The 24,931-nt window shown below is 40.9% G+C and overlaps 2 protein-coding genes across 2 annotated transcripts in view; both read left to right on the top strand.

Annotated features, from left to right (window-relative positions):
* The window catches only part of Su(z)12 (Polycomb protein Su(z)12), a 399,441-nt gene that overhangs the window by 184,067 nt on the left and 190,443 nt on the right, over window positions 1-24,931 (top strand). The gene's annotated exons all lie outside the window — the stretch shown is intronic.
* LOC137497020 (ecdysone receptor-like) lies at window positions 12,297-15,761 on the top strand. Its single transcript, XM_068225465.1, has one exon. It carries the CDS (start codon window positions 12,317-12,319, stop codon window positions 13,568-13,570), a length of 1,254 nt encoding a protein of 417 aa, XP_068081566.1. The 5' UTR covers window positions 12,297-12,316; the 3' UTR covers window positions 13,571-15,761.

The raw sequence follows: 24,931 nt of genomic DNA, 5'->3' as shown, positions 1-24,931 counted from the left end.
ACATTCCTCCACACAGTCCTTGATGAGCATCCTACTGCGGTACTTGTGTACTGTAGTCTGCCAGTGCAATAACGTTGTTGACAGCAGTGCGACTTGTACCAAGCTGCGAAAATGACCGACATGGTGCTTGCACACGGCAGAGCGGATTGCAGTGGTAGAGCTGCTGCAAGATTATATACGGAACGTTTTCCAAACAGACGTACCCCACATCATTCCACGGTCCTGGCCATCGAGAGACGACTAAGAGAAGCCGGACAGTTCCACGTAGGTAGTATGAAGAGTATGGTGTATGGCAATCCTTTAACGTCAGCGGAAGACCTTATTGTTCGAGTCCACGGAGCGATTGAAATTCTTCAGACAACCGCACCTATTGGGTCATGGGCGTGAGGCTAAGCACCGCAGATGTAGGCTCTGCAATGACGTAGGTACACAGTTCGAACCTAGTTTGTAATGAGCCCGATGTGCTACTCATGTTGGGTTTATTGACGATGTGTGGAACGCACACCCATCTCACGCTTCGAAGCACTACAGCGTCCAAGCCGTGTGTTTCTGGATATGGGTTCCTTCTTGAAAATGGATCCGTAGGCCTTCCCGTACAACGTATTAAGCGTTGTCGGTGTTTTCTTCGGACACCTGTATAGTATTCGGGAGTTGGGCCCGTGGCTGTTACATCAAGAGTACACAGTACAAGTATTTTCTTTTTGATTTATTTTACAGGACCAAAAAGCAAAGCAAAGTCACCTCCGTACAGGTCATGAAGGCCCTTGGAGGAGTGGAAGGTAAAGGCTTCCACCATTGTTAACCTCGGCACGTGATGGGGTAGAGTAGTTAGCTCTACGCCCGGCTGCCTTTGCCCCCAGGAATTAACCTGGTACTCATTTTTGGTGTAGGCTGAGTGAACCTCAGGGTCATATGCACCTCCGGAAGTGGAAATCTCGTTTCTTAAATTTTACGACTTCCTGACGGGGATTTGAATCCACGTCCTTCCGGGCGAACCGAACGCGCCTTTACCGCCACGGCCAGACAGCCCCTATTTTACAGGACCACCGTGGAAAAATAAAGTAAATGGTACTTAATACATGCAGCGTGTCAGGAAGGATTTAGTAACTCCGTTAAAAACTTATTTTACGCTGAATACTATCCACCTTACGTCACAATGTTGGCAGAAATCCTTTAACAAGAACTTTCTACCGTTCAGTAGTTTGCAGAACAATCCTATATTGCTTTTATCAGGTGGGTCACTTTCATCCTTGATCTCAGCCTTATCGAAAGATGTTGTCATGGACGTAATTCCGACTCGTTGGCTGAATGGTCAGCGTACTGGCTTTCGGTTGAGGGTCCCGGGTTCGATTCTGGGCCGTGTCAGGGATTGTAATCGCTTCTGATGAATTCTTCTGGTTCGTGGACTGGCTGTATGTGTCCGTCCCTACACTCTCATAATTTATTCAGAGAACATACCTCACTACCAGTCACCACGGAAATACGCAATAGTGATTACATCCTTCCATATAGGGTTGGCGTCAGGAAGGGCATCTGGTCGTAAAACATGGCCAAATCACATGTGCTACGCAGTTCGCACCCGCGACCCCACAGGTGTGGGAAAAAGTTGTAGGAAAAGAAGTCATGGACGTAATGGGCGATGCGGGTAAAATGTGGGCTGGCCCGTCCCGGAAACTGCCTGGGAGGAAGTGACTGAATGTGAGCGCTATGTTATAAGTGTTAAGATTCCTTTCCTCGCTGGATGCCAAAATTTTTAGATGCTGAAGGCTTTCCGGCGCCTTGTTAAGGCTTTATTCAGACATCTAGGACCCCGCAGGACGCAGCGCGTCGATTGGACGAGGTTTATGCCTTTTTGAAGGGAATCACTAAGGGGTCATTTACATTTTTAAGGTCATCTATATAAGTTCATCTACATTTTTAATGTATAGGAATACTACATTTAGTTCACACATACAGGATTAGTCGACTAATGTGCTTCTACTCTATCGTCTCTGGACGTCTGGAAAGCGAATCTTCGAAGTCATGGTACGACCCAGCTAACGTTCAGCTGTGTATGTGTAGAATTAGGAAAATGTGCCCATGGATGCCTGGCCGTATTTGGCAGTTTCTGTTATGGCGCATCTTTGCTCCGAAGCAGGGCAAAGCGTTTGGTTGTACTGTATTCGGTGTGAAAGAGAAAGTCGGAGATGACGTGGTTGAACATAGAACTAAAAACCGCTAAACATTACATACATAAGCCCACATACATACATTATCATTATAGACTGTTATGATATCCGGGAGATAGTAGGTTCGAATCCCACTATCGGCAGCCCTGAAGATGGTTTTCCGTGGTTTCCCATTTTCACACCAGGCAAATGCTGGGGCTGTACCTTAATTAAGGCCACGGCCGCTTCCTTCCTACTCCTAGGCCTTTCCTATCCCATCGTCGCCATAAGACCTATCTGTGTCGGTGCGACGTAAAGCCCCTAGCAAAAAAAAAAGACTGTTATGCCTTTCAGTGTTCAGTCTGCAAGCCTCTGTGAATTAACTAAACGTCGCCACAATCCTCGATTTGCTACTAGTGTTGTGGCCTCATTTAGTTCTATACCTCTTAACTTTAAATCGTTAGAAACCGAGTCTAACCATCGTCGTCTTGGTCTACCTCTACTTCTCTTACCCTCCATAGCAGAGTCCATTATTCTCCTAGGTAACCTATCCTCCTCCATTCGCCTCACCTGACCCCACCACCGAAGCCGGTTTATGCGTACAGCTTCATCCACGGAGTTCATTCCTAAATTAGCCTTCATCTCCTCTTTCCGAGCACACTTCTGCCATTGTTCCCACCTGTTTGTCCCAGCAATCATTCTTGCTACTTTCATGTCTGTTACTTCTAACTTACGAATAAGATATCCTGAGTCCACCCAGCTTTCGCTCCCGTAAAACAAAGTTGGTCTGAAAACAGACCGATGTAAAGATAGTTTCGTCTGCGAGCTGACTTCCTTCTTACAGAATAATGTTGATCGCAACTGCGAGCTCATTGCATTAGCTTTACTACACCTTGATTCAATCTCACTATATTACCATCCTGGGAGAACACACAACCTAAATACTTGAAATTATCGACCTGTTCTAGCTTTGTATCACCAATCTGACATTCAATTCTGTTGAATTTCTTACCTACTGACATCAATTTAGTCTTCGAGAGGCTAATTTTCATACCATACTCATCGCACCTATTTTCAAGTTCCAAGATATTAGACTGCAGACTTTCGGCACAATCTGCCATTAAGACCAAATCGTCAGCATAGGCCAGACTGCTTACTACATTTCCACCTAACTGAATCCCTCCCTGCCATTTTATACCTTTCAGCAGATGATCCATGTAAACTACGAACAGCAAAGGTGAAAGATTACAGCGTTGTCTAACCCCTGTAAGTACCCTGAACCAAGAACTCATTCTACCATCAATTCTTACTGAAGCCCAATTGTCAACATAAATGCCTTTGATTGATTTTAATAATCTACCTTTAATTCCATAGTCCCCAGTATGGCGAACATCTTTTCCCTCGGTACCCTGTCATATGCTTTCTCTAGATCTACGAAACATAAACACAACTGCCTATTCCTCTCGTAGCATTTTTGAACTTCCTCTCAACGACTGATCGCACCCTCCCTTCCAAGATGCCGGTGAATACTTTGCCTGGTATACTAATCAATGAGATACCTCGATAGTTATTGCAATCCTTCGTGTTCCCTTGCTTATAGGTAGGTGCAATTACTGCTTTTGCCCAATCTGAAGGTACCTTACCAACACTGCATGCTAATTTTACTACTCTATGAAGCCATTTCATCCACGAACCTACTACGCTGGCGTAGCAGGGGGAGAGGTGATACTCCCACGTGGCGCGTCCCAGGTGGTGGATAGGGGGGTCCTAACCGGCTTGCCGGCGGACTTGAAGGAAATAAAATATCTCTCGCGGACCAAACACACTACCCCCTGCGGGTGGGAGACGCACATGTAGAATACACCCGCAGTATCCCCTGCCCGTCGTAAGAGGTGACTAAAAGGGGCGACCAAGGGATGATTAAATTAGGACCATGAAACTACTTTTGATTCGTACCATAATGCGTGGAACACCATGGGTTGCCTGTACTTGCGAGTAGTACCACTACATTAGGTACGAAATAGGTTTGTGATTAGTAGCAGCAAGAGGGGGTTCTCCTGTGGGTTTCCGGTACCCGTGCGTCGTACACATGTGAGCAACACCGCGGGTCTGGGAGTTGCCTGTGAGTTGTACCACTATTTGAGCGACACCCTGGGTCTGCGTTGCTTGTGATTAGTACCCACTATTGGAGGAACACCGCGGGATGTGTGGTTAGTACACCTAGGTGAGGAATCTCGTCGGTTTGCGTTGGCTATGAGTGGCGCCATTGTGTGAGAAACACCATAGGTTTGCGTTACCTATACGAAGTACAATACTTCTGAGTAGTACCATCTTGTGTGGAACACCGTGAGCCTTCGCTACTTTTAATTAGTACCCTAATATTACAAATACCATGGTTCTACTTTACTCGCGACATGTACCATTCTGAGGGGCCTTAGACATGGTTTTTGGGCCCCTTTAGACATCAAGCACCCTCGATTCAGGACTGTGCTTTATAAGTGGTCCCTTGGTCAGTAATAGTGTTATGTATGACCTTTTTTGAGTCGGATCCAATGTTTTTTGTTTGTTTCTTGTTTTTTGGGGGGGGGGGTTTCATGTCCATACATTCATTTTTCATGAATTTTTATTTTTTTTATTTTGGTCAGTGGATTTTTTGAACTTTTTGTTGTCATTTCATTTCGTACCATTAGGGGCCGATGACCTCGATGTTAGGCCCCTTTAAGCAACAAGCATCATCATCATCATCAAGCCATTTCATCCCTGCCTTCCCACTATACTTCACCATTTCAGGTCTAATTTCATCTATTCCTGCTGCCTTATGACAATGGAGTTTATTTACCATCCTTTCCACTTCCTCAAGCATAATTTCACCAACATCATTTTCCTCGTCCCCATGAACTTGGCTGTTCGCAACACGACCAGGAAGATTTCCTTTTACGTTGAGAAGCTGTTCAAAATATTCCCTCAACCTCTCCAGTGATTCCCTGGGATCTATTATGAGTTCACCTGAATTACTCAAAACACTGTTCATTTCCTTTTTCCCTCCCTTCTTAAGATTCTTTATTACTGTCCAAAAAGGTTTCTCTGCTGCTTGATCTAGACTTTCCAGGTTGTTACCAAAATCTTCCCATGACTTCTTTTTTGGATTCAACAACTATTTGTTTCGCTCTGTTTCTTTCATCTACATACACATCCCTGTCTGCCTCGGCCCTTGTTTGGAGCTATATCTGAGATAAGCCTTCTTTTTACGTTTACAAGCTGCTCTCACTTCATCATTCCACCAAGATGTTCGCCTTTTCCCATTTTTACACACAGTTGTTCCTAGGCATTCCCTTGCTGTTTCTACTACAGCATCCCTGTATGCCACCCATTCACTTTTATATCCTGAACCTGCTTACTGTCTACTGTTCGAAACTTCTCACTAATCATATCCATGTACTTTTGTCTAATTTCCTCGTCCTGGAGATTTTCTACCCTTATTCGTTTGCAGACAGATTTCACTTTCTCTACCCTAGGCGTGGACATACTTAGTTCACTACAGATCAGATAGTGGTCTGTATCATCGAAAAATCCGCTGAAAACTCGTACATTCCTAACAGATTTCCTGAATTCGAAGTCTGTTAAGATATAGTCTATTATGGATCTGGTTCCCCTAGCCTTCCATGTGTAGCGGTGAATAGCCTTATGCTTGAAGAATGTATTCGTAACGGCTAAACCCATACTAGCACAGAAGTTCAGCAAACGCTGTCCATTCTCATTAGCTTCCATATCTGCCCCACATTTACCAATCACCCTTTCGTATCCTTCAGTTCTATTCCCAACTCTCGCATTGAAATCGCCCATTAGCACTATTCTATCCTTGCTGTTGACCCTGACCAGGATGTCACTCAATGCTTCATAAAACTTGTCAACTTTACCCCCATCTGCACCCTCACATGGTGAATACACGGACACAATTCTAGTCTTAATTCCTCCAACTGACAAATCAACCCACATCATTCGCTCATTTACCTGCCTAACAGAAACTATGTTGCGTGCAGTGGTATTCCTGATAAAGAGCCTTACCCCAGACTCTGCCGTTCCCTATCTAACACCCGTCAAGTACACTTTATAATCTCCTATCTCTTCTTCGTTATCTCCGCTTACCCGAATATCACTCCTAGCACATCCAGATGTATCCTCTGTGCTGACTCAGCCAGTTCTACTTTCTTTCTTCCATAAGCCCCATTATTATTGATAGCTTTTCATCGAATTCCATTTTGTTCGCCAAGTTGTTTCCAAGGAGTCCCTCGCCTGTCAAATGGGAGTGGGACTCTGTTACTCCCATACTGTAGGTCCGAGGCTTGCTTAAAATGTTCTGAGCTCGGTAAATTCATGAAGCAGGGTTCTACCCTACTTGCACATAGACCAAGTGAGGATCTCTCCTCTAACGGGTTATGGACCACCGGTGGATTGTATAGTCCTAGCCGCCTGAGCACAACGAGGACCAGGACTCAGAATATGTCCGAGATACCCACTCCCATTCCATAGCAACTGGTATCCCGACTCTCAGGGCCACTTACTAGGCCACTCAGCCGTTGCCCATGGTTCACGAACTAGAACGCGACTACAGTAACCCACAAACATGAACCATACCGCTAAATGAAAAATAAAATAAAATCATCCGCCGTTTTTCACTACTTGTCCTCTGTTGGTCTGGTATTTAATTTCCAGCCATTTCCCCCCATATATCTTCTGTACTTGAAACTATAATATAATTTACAGTTGAACGAGATAGTCTGTAGCTACCACGAATCTACTACGCTGGCGTAGCAGGGGGAGAGGTGATACTCCCACGTGGCGCGTCCCAGGTGGCGGATAGGGGGGTCCTTTCCTGCTTGCCGGCGGACTTGAGAGAAATAAAATATCTCTCGCGCACCGGACACACAACTCCCTGTGGGTGGGGGACGCAGATAAAGAATGCACCCACGTTATCCCCTGCCTGTCGTAAAAGGGGTGACCAAGGGATCATCAAATTAGAACCATGATACTACTCGTAATTAGTACCACCACGCAGGGAACATATGGGTCGCTTTTACTTGGGCGTAGTACCACTATGTTAGGTACACAATAGGTTTGTGATTAGTAGCGACAGTGTGTGCTCAGGATGCATTTTATAGTACCTGTGATTCGTACCACTATATGAGCGACACCATGGTTCTGCCTTGCCTATGATTAGTACCCACTATATGAGGAACATCACGGTATAGTGCGAGTCCCTGTGGTTAGACCACTTATGTGAAGAACACCATAGGTTTTCGTTGCCTGTATAGATTTGCGTTGCCTCTAAATTGCGACACAATGTGCGAAACACCATAGGTCTATGTTACATGTGCGCATTACATTACCTGTGTGTAGTACCATATTGTGTGGAGTACCGCGAGTCTGCGCTACTTTTGATTAGTACCGCAACATGGCAAATACCATGGTTCTACGTTCCTAGGAATAATTACCATTATGTTCCTAGGAATAATTACCATTATGAGGGGCCGATGACATGGATTTTGGACCCGTTTAAACTACAAGCATCATTGATTCAGTATTGTGCTTTAGAAGCTGGCCCTTGGTCAGTAATACACTAGTGTCCAAAAGTTAAGCATAAGTTACGGTTAAGCAGGGCAGCAGGAAAGGGACCGCAAATCGCACGACATATGCACCTACCAACCTTACGTGTTCGCTCTGTATAGGAAAGGAGTGTTCCCTGCTTTGACTAGCGGCGTAACCGCAAGGTAAACATCCAGTGTCTGCGCCCCATAATCTCTCAGTCGTGTTTGCCCTGTTATAGTGTGTGGAGTTTAGCATCGTGGTGAACGTGACTACATAATGGCACAACGACGCCATTTGGACTCCGTTTTGCGGGGTAGAATACTCGGCCGCCTGGAAGCAGGCCAGATAGAGACCGAAGTCGCTGTATCCTTGAATGTGGCACAAAGTGTCATTTGCAGGATTTGGAGATGCTTTTGAGACACAGGAGATGTTAGTCGTAGGCCTGTAAGGGTAACCACCCCACAGCAACATCGATATCTGGCCTTAACCACCCGACGAAATCGGAGTGCACTTGCAAGACAATTGTCGGCTTGTAACCGTCTCAGGGATCGCCGTTTCCCGGCAAACTGTGTACCGGAGGCTCTGAACAGCAGGGCTGTTTGCCCGACGTCCAGCGGTGTGCGTCCCGCTCATTCCAGCACAGAGACGGGCCCGTTTACTGGGGAGCTGTTCACATCGAAACTGGACCATGAATGAATGGAGGCATGTGTTCATCACAGATGATTCCCGTTTCAGTTTGCAGAACGATTCCCGTCGCACATTAATCTGGAGAGAACCGGGTAGCCGATACAACCACAGGAACATCGTGGAACGGGACTAATATAGTGGTGGTGGCGTCATGGTTTGGGGCGGCATCATGTTGAATGGCCGTACGGACCTGCACATCTTCACAGGTGGTCCGAGGAACACTGTTAACGCTCGGAGATACAGGGATGCGGTACTGAGAGCACATGTTCGACTCTTCATAGGTACGGTTGGTACAGACTTCCTCTTAATGAACGATAATGCCCGACCGCACCGCGCTGCTCTACGAATTTCTGGCTGGGGAAGATATTCATTGCACGGAGTGGTGAGCGAGGTCTGCGAATCTGAATCCTATAGAACATGTCTGGGATGCATTGGGGAGGCGAATTGCGTCCCGTCAGCCTCCACCAAGGACCCTCCAAGACCTTCGCATTGCCCTTTCGGAGAAATGGGATCGACTGCCTCAAGATCTCTTGGACCATTTGATAGAGAGCATGCTACGTCGCTGCGAAGCATGTGTGGCCGTTAGGGGTAACCATACACCCTATTAACAGCATATGTTGTTTTGGAGGACATTGCTAAATTTTGTTAGTTGTTGTCAAATGTGTACCTTAGCTAGCAGAACGTTTGGGACTTTTTTTTTGGACGAGTTGTGTGACATGGTGTGTGAGTCAGCTTCCGTTTATTCAGCAATCCGTCTTACATTCGTTTCAGGCAGTATGGCCTCGTTGAGTGATAATATTTAACTTTTGAACGCTAGTGTACTATTGTTTAGCGCTAGTTTCTGGGAATGTGGAGGCATTGCGGGTCGGATCCACTGATAGTTTAACTTCCATCTCCACCCATTCATTCTTCGTCCTTACGTTTTGAATTCTAGTCTGTGGAGGATTATGGATGTTTAATTGTTTTTACATTTCATCTCATTTCGTGCCATTAATGGCCGATGACCTAGATGTTCGGCCCCTTCTCGTAAGAATGATCGTTTCTGCCAAAAATTATGTTTTGTCCAGTCTAGTCTCAATATTTTTAACAGATTTTCAAACCTTAAGTAAGCTCGTACATAAATAAGAGAGGAACATATTTCGATCATCTTTAAAACGATAAAATATCGTGTACAGTTCCCCTTCTTCATCTCTCGCTGTTCATAAACTCTTGAACCCAATATTTTCTTGCATCAGAGCGTGGTCCTTATCTGTCTGGATTAGCCCTTACTCAGCGAGGATTTCGCGCGCCATGACCTGTTTCGAACTTCAGCCCTTGATTACATGTCACTACTGATTTTTTATCTGGAGAAGCTAAAGGAAGTCCATGAACGTGTTTTTGAAAATGCGCGTTCTTCATGCAGAATGCTTTATGTCTTAATATCGCGATTGTTTTGGGGTTGGCGTACCGCGTTCTTCAGATTTTTGCGCTAGTAATCTTTTGGGCTTGTAAATTTACGTTGTAAGGATTTCTGACTGTAAGTACAGTCAGAATATTATCTGTGTAATGTTTTCACTTCACTTGTTAATAAGGTTTAAAACTATAATATGACATTTATAGCTGTTCGTGGCAACTATTCTATGTATGGTGTCCGATAGTTGAGCATTCTGTTATGTCTTTGCAGCTTCAGTGATCAAATTACTTGTGCAATAGTAACATATTCTCTTATTCTCGAACATCAGAAGTCTAATCCTTGGCTCAAGTAATTATAGCTACGCATACTACCGCAGACCTTAAAATAACATAGGTTGTTAGGCAGATTTTAGACAATCGTATATATAGTACCGATGACCGCTGTTGCCCTTACTCCTCGATAAGAAAGAACTACTTGCGGCTTTGAAATTGATCTCCTGAAAACAAAATAATACTGTATCTAAGTAGACACTTCATAAATATATATAAAACGAAATCTTATCTGATTAAGTTAAGGTCATAACTTAATGTTCTCTTTAGATTTCGCACCGTATTCAGGAGATTTGTTTAATGTGAATTGTTGTAAGTTTCTGCTTTTCAAAAATGTTTTAGTTATTTTGGAACTTACTGTATTCAACACAAGGGAAGCTGAGATATTATTCCAGTTAATCCTACGTAAACCTTTTTTTCATTCTGTTTTTCCTACATTTATGGTATTATTTATTATATATTAACGATTATTGTACGGAGCTGTTTTTATGCTTTATATATGTATTGGATAATCAGCCACTTATTCACTTTTCTGACATGACCGATTATTTTCTCTTCCCTTGCCATATGCTGTCTCTAGCCTGTTCGTGCATGCTAGCCTGTAGTTAGCGCTGATTTTTAAGAAGTGCAGATGTCCTGCCTTTTCCAAGATTGTTCATTGATCGACGTCCACTTCTGTACATTTTTCCAGTCTTGCATACTATATGCTGCATGACAAACACATTTTTTAATGTCTGAGATCAATATTGTTTAGCATGTTGATCATACGGGGGAGTTGGCCATGATTTAATTCGGATATTGTGGATGGTTGTGTTGGTCGTCGATTGTTATATGGGAAGTAGCATTGCACTTTCAAATGGGAATTCATATGCTTCTAGTGGAGGGCTTGGAACGTCTGAGGTTAACTCATGTATGCATGAATTCAGCTTAGTTGTTCCTGTTATTAGTTCTCGTAGTTTATAGTGTTCCTTACAAAATAATGAAGTATTATCCCGTAGAATCGTAACCTTAATCCTATGAACTTGTTCCACATAATTTTTGGTTGCGAATGAAAAATTGAATGCCACTAATTCAAAATAATTTATTTTCATTAATCCTTTTTTTAAACCAGGAGATTTGTTAGAGAATCAGCTTGCTCTTGGCCGAACAGCACCCGTCGGAACGGACGACGTGAGTGATTTTAAAGATGTAACACGCTCAGTCCAGAAGTTTTTGTGCTGAAGGTGGATTTGGGACCAAGGACCATCGGCCCTGTAGCCAAATTCCTTGCTGTTTGATTCACTACCTTTCTGAGAAAAGAGTGCGATAGAGTATTATTTCGTTTTGGATTCTACTGTAGAATGCGTTCATTTATGTAGAATGAGAAACAATGTTATTGCTTTCGGGGTGAAGACAGTTGGATTTTAAAGAGTAAATCGGACAGCAGTTTTCTGTCAATTGTTTCTTTTTTTCATTTGCATTGTTTCGTATTGAGAACCGCGTGATTCTCACTTGAAATTTGAAAATTAGCGAATTGAATAGAAATCGACCTAATCACAACGCAAATCATTAACGTTTATTTAATAACATAATATGTTCAGTTTATATTTCAACGATCAATTTTGTGGAGGATCGCAAAATATAGAAGAAATATTTAAGTGTATTTGCTGTTTCACTGCAACAGTTTGTTAAGAGATCGATGGAAGGAAACTGCCTTTTTCCTTGTTCTCCCAGATTGACTCGGTGGTAGCCTGATGCTTTATGACGAAGTGTGGACGTGAATTGGAAATAATAAACATTAAGGAATTTAGTTCCTTACACGTTTAGATATAACTCTGCCTATTCGTAGAAGGGTTTGTGGTCATACTACAGTCATTTGTCAGTCAACATAATGATTGCCGTTGTAACAGTGTGCGGACGCCTTGAGACGTGAATTGCCGGGAATCAGGCCAAAAATTGAACGGTATATTTTTCTGTAACGATATCTTAGAAGCACTCCTTAAAAACAGCGCAGAATTGGAGTCGGGGAAATTCATATATTTTTTAAAATGTACGAGGAAAACAATAGACAAGCGCTATATAAGAAATGGTCATATTCGGAAGTTGAACAGGTGGCTGATACATCACAGAGTGCACAGTACAAATATTCTCCCTTTTTTTCTTTTTAAGGGACTGCTGTGACCCCTGTATCTAACATGTCCACCGGCTACGCGTCGCCGTTGTCATCTGGGAGCTACAATCCCTGCAGTCCGAGAGACAAACTCGACGTGGAGGATATGTCGCCAAGTAGCAGTCTTAACGGCTTCAGTGTTGATGACTTCGATGCTACTAAAAAGGAGAAAGATGCTGAATCGTGCCAACAAGAGGAATTGTGCCTTGTGTGTGGGGATAGGGCATCGGGGTATCACTATAACGCACTTACTTGTGAAGGTTGCAAAGGATTTTTTCGACGAAGTGTCACCAAGAACGCTGTTTATCAATGTAAATATGATACCAAATGTGAAATCGATATGTACATGAGAAGAAAATGTCAGGAGTGTCGCTTAAAGAAGTGTCTGCAGGTAGGCATGCGACCGGAGTGTGTTGCACCCGAGTATTGCTCAACGAAGAAGAAAAGCAAGGATCTACAGAGTGTTAAGGATAGACCAAATTCTTTTTCCAGTGATTTACCTGATGTTATAGTATTGGATTCTGGGTCTGTAGTACAATCTAGGAAGGCGTCAACTGTGGATTCGTTAAGTCCTGAACAAGATGATCTCATACAGAGGCTAGTGTATTTCCAGAATGAGTATGAACAGCCTTCTGAAGACGATTTGAAGCAAATTACAAACCAGTCGCTGGATGGAGAGGATCAGAGTGACCTGAGGTTCCGACATATCACTCAGATCACTATCCTCACTGTTCAGCTAATTGTCGAGTTTGCCAAGAGATTGCCTGGTTTTGATAAACTTCTCAGAGAAGACCAGATAACGTTATTGAAAGCATGTTCGAGCGAGGTAATGATGTTGAGAATGGCAAGACGTTACGATGTCAGCTCAGACTCTATTCTATTTGCAAATAATCAACCGTATACCAAGGACAGTTATAGCAGTGCTGGTATGGGTGAGAATATTGAGGACATGCTGCATTTCTGTCGGCGCATGTATGCAATGAAGGTAGATAATGCCGAATATGCACTTCTCACTGCCATTGTCATCTTTTCAGAACGTCCTTCAATAATAGAGTGTGAGAAAGTCGAAAAAATTCAAGAGATTTATTTGGAAGTATTAAGGGCATACGTAGATAGCAGAGAGAAATTTAGGTCACGTATGATTTTCGCCAAACTTCTGTCTGTGCTGACAGAATTACGCACACTGGGCTACCAGAACTCTCAGATGTGCTTTTCATTTAAGTTGAAGAACAAGAAATTGCCTCCCTTTCTGGCTGAGATTTGGGACGTTCTGCCGTGAATTCTACTTTTGAGAAGTATCAGCAGAAGTATCCAAATGATTCGGTTGCGTCACCGAGTGCATTAGCTGAGTTGCGTACGCTGGGCTGCTAGAAACTCGTATCATTTATATGAGATGACAGGAAAATGATTTTAATGACGAAAAGTGTCAATCAGTGCTTTGCCCAATCTTTGCCTCAAATGTGCATCTTATTTTTAACCTTTTTGTCATCCTCTTCAAGCCGTTCACAATAAATTCCCTGACTATTTGCGTTGGTGTGAGGTGTTAAAAAGAAATTTGGGTTGTAGCGTAATTGAAACTGAAGACATGCGGTATGAAACGGTAAATATAATCCGAATATTTTTCTGTTTTACAATAATTTCCTCTCAATCATGCTAATAAATACGTCCTTCGCAATAATCACACTTGAAGTTAAGACGAAAAGCATAGAGATGATGAAGGTATGTTCACCTGATTTAAATGTTAGTATTCAGTAATAATTCATAGTACGGTGATATCCATATAGTTATGAAGGAAATATTAACTTACGACATTTGATTATAAAATGAATGCAATTGCATACAATTATGTATGTCTTGTCGAATATTATCCACACTTTTTTTTTGCAATTGCTGGTTAATGAAGTACTTTTTAATAACGGTTATATTTTTCAGTCTGCCGAAACTGATGAGTAATAAATTTATCGACTATCTGAAAAAGAAAACATATGGTAACAATGTTCTACTTAAAAGAAACAACTTAATTAAAACAGAAATGTATAAACAGGTTTAAGTATTTGAGTGTGATTTGAAAGAATCTGATGAATTTCTTTCCAGAACATAACATGCCATACTATTGTAAGTTAATTAATTTGTTTCTTTTTCGAGTATAATACTGTTACCTTCTTTTTCAGGTAGTTTATACATTTATTACTCAGAATTAGTTTCGGCAGACTGAACAATCTAACAGTTACAAGCTATTAACTGAGTGAAAACTGGAAAGAGAGACCTTCAGATAATAATAAAATAATAAAAGTACTTCGCATGCCAGTCAGTACTTCGATAATTAGTTCACAAGCCCAGAATGAATAGTTCAGTTTTCACAGCGTATTTATTCCACATTCGAAGTATACATTTAAAGCACATGCTCCAATGTCATATTTTTCCAGTCCTTTGTTTGAGAGTAATCTTTATAACGAGCGAGTGGCTACGCAGTTTTGAGTCTCGCAGCTATGTTTTCATTTGGGACTTGGGAGATAGTGGATTCGAACCTCACTGTCGGCATCCCCGAAGATGGTTTGCCGTAGTTTCTCATTTTCACATCAGGCAAATGCTGGGGCTGAACCGCAGTTACGGCCATGGTCGCTTCCTTCTTACTTCTAGCCCTTTACCTATCCCATCATCGCCATAAGACCTATCTGTGTCGGTGCGTTGTAAAGCTAATTGAAAAAAGCAAGTAACCATTGTTGTCCACCTTTGGCTATTTCGCAGAAACAAAAACATATTGCACATTTTGACGAGTTCTGAATTGGAAGAATAACACACCGCCGATTTTACATTTGACTGAACTAGAGGAACAAAAACTGAACGCATGCATTATAATTCAAGCTCATAGCAGTTGGTCAGTTAATCGTAAATGTCTTGGATTGGACTGTGTTTCCATATTCACATCTTACTGCTTTCTTAAACAATTTTTACTCTGCAGCCCAGGCGTCAGTGGCAGTGTTGTCCATACGGCGCAGTTGACTAGTAAAATTTGGCCATAGACTGCCAAAAATTTGAGTTATGATTAGTGATGATAAAGTTTGAGATTAAAATTTTAATAATTTTTAAAGGACGAATGTACATCTTCTCATGTTATGTTAATCTTATTCTGATGTTCAAAAGTGTTACTGTTTGTACTACTGTTTACAGGGATAAAGTAGACTAGATTACAGACTGCCCCGTGATCTGGCTGCATCTCGTCTTTAAGTCTTCTTGAGCTAATTGAACTTAGTAGTGGAGATAAAACTTTTTTATGTTGTAAAAATATTTTAAACCGTTTTTGTACACTGTGCTTAAGAAATTATGATTCTTCAGCATAGTTATTAAGTGTGTTATTGAATAATGACTTCAGAAACATCCCACTCCAGTGTTACCACTGTCACATTGCACTGTATGTATATATGTATAGAAATGTGTAATTAAATATAATAAATGGCGAGTCAGTTACTGCCTCTTTTGTATTTATTTTAAAATTATCTTTCAGTTATTTAGAATTTTTATGAGATTGTTCTATATAAATTCGTTAACTGCTTTTTAAATACCAGCGTTAATATCTACGTCACCTCAAACGCACTGCCCAAGGACAAGAAGATTTCGCCTTTGGCTGTTCTTGACATTATTTTCTGTATTTTTTCCATTTTTAATCCCCAGTCTAATTTCTAGTCTCGCAAATTACGACTGCTTCCTTCACAGCCTTAACTCGTGTCACAAATGAAAGTACTAATTAATTACACAATATCCCAGCCTACATGTCACCCTTGACAGTAAGTGCTCGTTCTAGAATTTGGCGAACTCCAAACCCTTGCAATCAAACAAGAACAAACAGTAAGGAAGAAAGGTATGTTTTGGTTACTTTGAAGTTGGACAAACAGTGCGTTGTTATTCATATTCGTGTGATGATTGTCATATTAAAACATTTATGTGAAAGTAACATATTTTATGGTTTCACGTGCAAGGTTAATTTTAATTTTCCTTCTGATCCTAATTCTAATCTTAACACAGGTTTTCTACTTAGCTGCTCCAATTGGTACTCAAGTAAACTGTTTTTCAGGCCGGCATGTTCGCAGCTCGTTACTCGCTCGCCGCTTCTGTTTACAACGATTAGGATTTTTTGCGCAGCCAATTTGTATTTACGGATGATTCATTGCAAATACCCCTGGTCTAGCCCTTAATGAACCTCTTCCAGAGCGAGCTTTCCATACCTCAAGTCTCTAATGACTGCTAGAATTTACTCATTACAAAACACGGTGATGATGATGATGCGTTTTACAATTAGGGCCTACAAGCAAAATATTATCATTTGGTGTACAACTTGCCTAATGTTTATTATCTGGAAGAAGTTATTTTTCCGCAATATTAACCTACCAAGTCAATGTTACTTCGTGTTGGAAAAAGTTGTAAGGCATCATATTTTTTACCAAGTTGATTTGCCCTGCCGCACAGCCCTCGATTTTCCAAGAATAAAAATGTAACACGTAGTGAAAGCTGACATGCTTTTTTTTTCCTTTGTTTCTTCCAACCTCTAACGGTCCATCATTTATTTTATAGACATTGATATACGGGGAACGTGCAAGTGACTACTAGCGCGGAAGGTGGCGAAACGGCAAGGTAGTGTGCAGCCCATGCTGGTTTAACTAACGCACAACTGTAATATTGATTGACGGCAAGATTGATTTGTTATTTGTTTGTATATTAGTATATTGTAACACGTAATTTACTTATCCTGTAGAGGTAATATGGAGCCCTTGTACTAAACGACACTGTTGTATCGCGAACTGCCATAATTCAGAACGTTATAGCGATCTTAGTGTTAACTTTTTAGCGTTCCCATGGAATACAAAAAAGAAAAAAAGAAAGAAAACAACATGGACAATGGCAGTGAACCGAATGAAGTAAGTATCGTGAAATAATACCAGAAATATTTAATTCATACATAATTGACCCCTTGAGAATGACAGTGGTGTAAGTCATGAAGCAGGCATTAATAACGTCTCTATGTTCCTCGTCCCTAAATTCATATAATCCAATAATTAATTTTCCACTGATTCCTGATTTCACTCTTCCCGTTAGTAAATCTGAATTCATTCCTGCGAAAAATATTAAGGGAAGTTATGACTGAATTTTGAAACTTCTTCAGTTTTGATTCTAATTTTACCACGTTTAGGTTTCACATTTAGGTACAAATAAACATATTTTTACCAAATTTGAGATATGTATAGGTATTGATTCAAACGCATTTTAAACTTTTTTCTTATACCGTACTTGCAACGGTTTTAACATTTGGAGAGTCTACTGTCGGCTAGCCTATAAAATATGAAAAATTATTTTTAGAGTCAACCCATATCTAAACTCTTTTAGTGGAGAAACATTTTGAAACCGAGCCGGTGGCTGCGTGGTTTGGGTCACGTCGCTACCAACTTGCATTCGGAAGATATGGGTTTGAATCCCAGTTGGCAATGCTGAAAATTGTTTTCCGTGGTTTACGGCGACGATGGGATAGGAAATGGCTAAAAGTGGGAAGGGAGCGACCGTCGCCTTAATTAAGGTATAGCCTCAGCACTTGTTTGGTGTGAAACTGGGCAACTACGGAAAACCATCTGCAGGGCTGCCTACAGTGGGATTCGAACCCACTATCTCTCGAATGCAAGTTGATAGCATTGTGACCCAAACCGCGCAGCCACTTGCTCGGTGCATTCCTTGTACAATTACCTTTTGGCACTGTTGCAACTTTAAAATATCGCTCTCTTGACATTGCAACATTTAACTGGCCATGGCTGAAAACTGGCTGAGGTAGATAGAGATCTACTTGTCCCTTGGGGTTTAACGATCGTGATACGAAATGCCAAGCGAATTGGAAATGGATGGTTCTTGTAAGAAATTGGAAGTGTGTTATGAGATGTTAAGTCATTGGAGGGATTGGAGCTCTCTATCCAGCTTTATCTCTACTCATTTCCAAATCTAAACAATTTTCGTACATACATCTTACAATTAGACCCTAGTCGCCGTATGGAAACGTTCCGATTTCTAAGGAGCATAACTATGGCCCGAATTTATAGAATAAGAATGTGTGGAGGCAAACCATTATTCCAGGGAATTCAAGAATTAGGTAGGAAATTGAAGTAGCTAGCTTTCAGCGCCATTATTAATCTGTTGACGCTAGTGTATGATTTAGGACTACCGGGTATAAGTCCAATGATTTTCTGATTAATTAAAAATGGCAACTTTCAAGAAAATGACATCTTTCGCAGAAGTGAACGTTTTGCTCTAAATTTCAATCACGATATCATGTGCTAAAATTCTGGCTGGAAGTTCAGTAACATTTGTTCAGTCACCATCTAAAGAGGGATTTCTTGCAAAAATCAGCAAATTCCATTTCTTTTGTGGTTTTGCCTGCGTATTTTCATTTAAGCGGCGTATTTTGAAGAAAGCTCGAGGCGAAGTATTTTGCACGGATAGTTTGCTAAGCCAGAAAATAATATTAGAAGTGCGTTTCTTGACTACTCCGAGAGCAATAAAAAATATTCGCGCAGCGGTAGTCCGATGTACACCAAATTTGACTGCCGAGGCAGCAAAAGTTATACCCAATTTCATTTTCATTGAAAAGAGTAAACAAACATCGTTATTACTTTAATTTATAGACACTTTAGAAACAAAGAAAGACAGTAAAAACTGAATGTTTTAAATGAAACACTTCTTAAATCCTTCAACTGTGCCTCACTTTATATGCTCTGGTATCCATGAAATCCCCTGCATATGTCCAGCGGGGTGTTGGGACCACAACTTTTATCCACCTTCTCTAGATATCGATACCTTGGCTCACATTTTGTGACCCTGGAAGACATCAGGAATGCCAATATCCGGACACTGGTATCCTTTGTAGGAGCACTAGGGCTGGACTAGGCAAACCCGTTTAAGGGGCACAAAGGGTCTTCATAGACCTACGTGTGGAGCTCTGCGAAGACAGGGCTCACCTATTTTTTTATCTATCTATCTATTCACCTTCTCCGAAATCCTTGGAGGTAATGTGCTTGAGTTGCACTGTGTGCCTACATCATTCCCTCTGAAAACACGAGTGAATTCGAAAGTCGTTGCTTCAATCTCGAATGCTGCTTGCACCGACTTATGTAGTTTTTCACACTCATGTTGCACAATAAATTCACGAGTTTCCTGAATAGAGGACGTACGTATATTTGAGCATTTGATTCGTTCACTCGCTCTTTCAAACCGGAATACATCACATTCTCTTTTCGGTTTCTTCTTATAGCTCTCATGAAACACAGATGGTATATATGAAGGATTATTTTCAATATTACTTGGCATTCCTCCAACAAAACGTTCACTGCAAATGACGGAGCATTTGGTGGGTTCCCATGCAGTTCCATCTGCACTGAAATGCAGGACAACATAATTATTATTATTATTATTATTATTATTATTATTATTATTATTATTATTATTATTATTGTAAATATTCGGCATAGTCAAGACATAGATGGTATATATGAGGGATGATTTTCAATATTACTCGGCTTTCCTCCAACAAAATGTTCACTGCAAATGACGGAAACATTATTATTATTATTATTATTATTATTATTATTATTATTATTATTATTATTATTATTATTATAATATTTGGCGTAGTGAACTGACACTAGGAACACGACGAAGACCCAATGTGGTGGATTTGGTCAAAACTAGCAAAAAACTGCTAGGAACTGGACCCGAGCCTCTTACAGACAACAAACATATAAGAGACGCAAAGAAATAAAAATATAACAGTAATAAGGGCAAGAACTTAAATTTATTATGGAGAGAAAAAAAAAGGTTGGATAGGTAAAACAAAGGGGCCAAAAATCAAATAGCTAATATTAATAATATGTGACCCATAATCAAAATACACAAGACTCATAGATTACAGCACCTTCACACACGCTTACCTTCATAAAAGACGTGACGAAAAGTTTGGAATAAGGACTTGGCATCTATATTAATTAATTGAAGAATATGAATTCAGGTGGGTACAAAACATTTCTTTGTAGCACATCGGGCCTAAACAGTCATAAGTTTAGGGAGTAACAGCCTCTAATCATAACATTCTCCCTTACAATTCCCCAGATAAGACATAAGACTCTCAACAATAAAAAATCACGTCCCCCGAGAATACAATATCAATAAGTAAAGGAGCTTAAAATGGGAGAAGAGGCAAGGGTGCACCGAGCTCATAAAATTCAAGCAGAGAGAAAAAGGGAAAAGGGGCGGTTACCATGGTTTCACACAAAACTAAAATAAGACAGAAGGCGCCCAGCAAAGAATAAAACAAATTAAAGTAGAAAACAGGTAAAGAAAGTCAATGACGGCAATGTGAAACGAACAATAAATAAGTAAATTAGACACAAAAGGTTTCACGGACTCAAACGTCAGAACCACCCACGCTCACACATAGACCGAGAGGGTAGGTCGCCGAATAGAGGGACGTATAAGAACGTCAACACACGCCACATAACAAAATAAACAACCGCTCTCGAGTTCAGACAGTATGAACCAGAAAGTGGTCCATCTTAAAGAGACGGAGTGTCTCCAACACCAAAACACACAGAAGCAGGCAAATCGTGTAGTTAGCTTGAATTCATACCAGGTCTATGAAGTGGACATGAATTATACAGAACACGCGATAAAATAATACAAAATGAGCTCAAGCGGAATGTTAATGAAGCGACATGAGTAAAAGGTCTCGGCCACACACAGCAAACAGTCTCATACACACATACATGAATCCGCGTCACCTTCTGTTCTCAAAATAAACATAGTGGATCGGTAAATGAAAATACCGTAAGAAGCGTGTAAAAGTAAAGTTAACACACAAATACATTAGAAACACATGTAATGAGGGAAGCCTTTCTAACCAAACCATGGTGAGCACAGAACGAAGCAATAATAAAACCAAGAGAAGATTAAAGAAAAATAAATACCTCGACTACATAAGCAATTAACGTATGAGATGTCATCTACCGGAATAAGAAAAGATTACATAGTGGTAACAACACATGATGGAAAGAATAATAGTGCATAGATACAAGAGTTCGCTGGGAACGTGAAGACTTCAGAAGAGGCAAACGTACCATAAAGTGATATGGTGCGGTTGAGTAGTCAAGACACGTGCATATGGAAAAACTTGAATGTAGGCTACACATACGAACCTGCTGCAATGCATATTTGAAATGAAATGTACTATTTCAAAGTGTACTTAAATGAACCTGTTCTTGACTTGGCATACCTCGTACCATGTTTTAAATGTGTGATATGAAATACGTGATTTACGTCACAAATGAAAATAATAAGGTACTGTACTTACTTTATTCTTCCCACAGCCGAAATCCACTTCCTGCGTCTGTCCGATTCCCATGGACGACCAGGAAATGTGTGAAATGTATTTCCTTTTCCATGCGTGTTTCTTTATGTGCTGTGGCAGTTCACTGTACAACAGTTTCTATTTGATTTAGGCATTTTGATACACTACTACTACCACAATTTCACACCCACAGTTACACAGCCTGGACTGAGCGTTCAAGACAAGATCACCAAAACATTGCCGATTTCTTCCGCTAGAGGCGCCTAAGAGCGGCCGTGCACGCTCCCTTGTACCCGTGCCTTGCTACGGGTTTCTCAGAAAGACCGTCTTTGTGGTTTTCCTAACTGAAGCCAACAAAGGTCATTTCAAAAACGTCAGTAGGAATGTAGCGATTAAAGGCCATGTTATCATATACAAGAATCGAACAAATAAAAAACCGCACATTTTCTCACTTCTGATGAACAGTACTACGGTGCCGATCTAACAGTCCAAAGTTCCAGTGCCGGAATGACCTGGCCGCAGATATTCAGACTGTTCATTCCAGTCAGTGCCTCAGAGTAGTGATACAATAGCTTGAATGCTATGATGAACCAGTGTGTTATGTACCAGTAATATCGGAAAATTTATGAACCAGAGGAATGGCGTGCTAAGGAAAAAAGTTATCTAACTCCCCAGATACTTCCCGCCCATATTCAGGCAGGCTGCTATACTCGGTACGACCGGGCGTGTTGGCCGTCGGCAACTCTGGAGGTGGTTTTCCGTAGTTTCCCATTTTCACACCAGGCAAATGCTGGGGCTGTACGCTTATTAAGGCCACGGTCGCTTCCTTCCCACTCCTAGCCCCTTCCTATCCGGTCGTCGCCATAAGACCTATCTGTGTCGGTGCGACGTAAAGCAAATTTTAATAAATACTCGATACGCAGCAATAATCCATCTATCGAAGATGAGTGGCAACTGAAGACATAAAGCACATCACAACAAACAGTGGTCAATTTAATGTTATGGTTAATCAATTTTATGAGCTTTCTACATTGTACGTTTTCATATTTAGTTTTCTTTCGGCTCTGTGATATTAGGGCGTCTTATAACATCATTTATATCAATCATTCACTACTGATCTGCATTTAGGGCAGTCGTCCAGGTGGCAGATTCCCTATATGTTGTTTTCCTAGACTTTTCTTAAATGATCGCAAAGAAATTGGAAAATTATTGAACATTTCCGTTGGTAAGTTATTCCAATCCCTAACTCCCCTTCCTATAAACGAATATTTGCCCCAATTTGTCCTCTTGAATTCCAACTTTATCTTCATATTGTGATCTTTCCTACCACTCAAACTTATTCGTCTACTGATGTCCTCCTACGCCATTTCTCCTCTGACAGCACGGAACATACCATTTAATCGAACAACTCTTCTCCTTTCTCTCAAATCTTCCCAGTCCAAACTTTGCAACATTTTTGTAACGCTACTCTTTTGTCGGAAATCACCCAGAACAAATCGAGCTGCGTAGGCTCTAGTTCCTTATTCCAGACTCTACATACTGTTTTTCATTAAATTTTGTTTACCTATTTTCTCGTGACTCGGCGCTGATTGACGAAAATCCAAATTCATGGTAAAAATGTCTGAGACATAAATTATCGGAAATTTAATATTATATAACTTTAGTTATGTAGTATTTATCGATAGGACCACTAATAACAATTATTTGAGAATTACATTTTAGGCCTTCCCCCTAAACTATGATTTCTCTCAGCGTGAATATAATTGTTTATGGCTTAGATTGTATTGACTTACTTCCCGACTTTGCATGTCGATTTTCATTAAACTCTGTTTAGCCGTTTTGCCGTGGTGCGCCAACAGTACATACCTACAGACAGACAAAAATTACAGAAGATTGAAAAGTGCATTTCCTTGTTGCTGCTGACGCGACCAATACAGAAATACCATTCTTTTTAACTTCTGAGCGATGTACAGACAAAACTCTTTTATATGTAGATGTTTTTCTAGTGCCCCCAGGATCATAGATGAAAAATGCATTCTTGACATTTGTGTTGCTTTGTTGGAGCACGTCGATGATTTCATTAATAATTGAACATTATTCGTGGTTTGTTATAAGTACCATTTCGGCCAAATAAAAGTTGAAAAACAGCACATTAGTATGACACGGGAGATCGACTCACTTCGCTAGTATTATCGGAACGGAAGAAGTTCACAGCCTCAGTGTCACTGAAGCTAACAAATATTGGGGAGGGACGACATAGAGTAGTAAATGTTAAAATTTATCCGAAATCACTTCGAACCTAGGGTGGGGAGAACTACAAAAGAGAGAGTAAAATTTGAATAGCTGCTTCTCGGTCAAGCGAATAAGGCAAAGTACAGCTGACCTGGAGGACGTGTGACTGCGCATACGTGCTTAGCCCCTTTCACCTCCTCCATCGTTCGACATGTCTAATGCCTGTTGCTCACGGTAAAATTCTGTGTCAAATGTATTGTACAATAATTTAATTTTATAAAATTTATGTTGCTCACGGTCAAATTCAAGTTTTATAAAACCTTTGATAAAACTTTTCATAAAATAGGACATGTTCTACTCCGTAAAATTGATTTTACGAAACGAACCCATCAGCGAAGCTGACATCACGATGGTGCTGGCGCTACGTCGTGAGAAGATTGTGAAGCTCGATTGTGAACAAACACTTCTTTCTAAAATGGCAGGATCCGGGTGGACTAAGGAAGCTGTTAGTGTTTTACTGACGAATACCAAAAATATCCTTGTTTGCACGAAGTTAAAACGCCACTTTACCACAACAGAAATGCAAGAAGAGAGGCAGAAAACCCAATTGCCGAATTCCTATATGAATGCTGTTCTTCTAACCTCAACTAATTTCCGACCAAGGACAGCGATCCTCTACCTTCTTCTCTTCTTTTGATCCAATCCCGAGTCCAGCATTTCGTGGTATTTCTTTTCTTCCTTTTTACCACTGTACAACATATAATTGCAACTAAAGCAGCAAGTTTTGATTTGGTTGTTGGAGCCATACTCTCAAACACACGGTTAGTTGAACAGCTGATTATTGATCTAAAAGGTTATCGATAGATGGCAGCACACACGCACGTCTTAGTTCAGAAGTGAGTTCATTGATGGCCATCCTGATGCTTACACGGATTTTATAAAATAGTTTTACCGTTGGCAACACAACTTGTTTTCGCCAAATTTTTATAAAATTAATTGAACAACAAATTTTACGAAACATTTTACCGTGAGCAA

The sequence above is a fragment of the Anabrus simplex genome, chromosome 1 (assembly GCF_040414725.1).
Source record: "Anabrus simplex isolate iqAnaSimp1 chromosome 1, ASM4041472v1, whole genome shotgun sequence".
In the NCBI taxonomy this organism is placed as follows: Eukaryota; Metazoa; Arthropoda; class Insecta; order Orthoptera; family Tettigoniidae; genus Anabrus; species Anabrus simplex.
The sequence above is the reverse complement of the archived record's forward strand: the minus strand, read 5'-3'. Positions and strand labels throughout refer to the sequence as shown.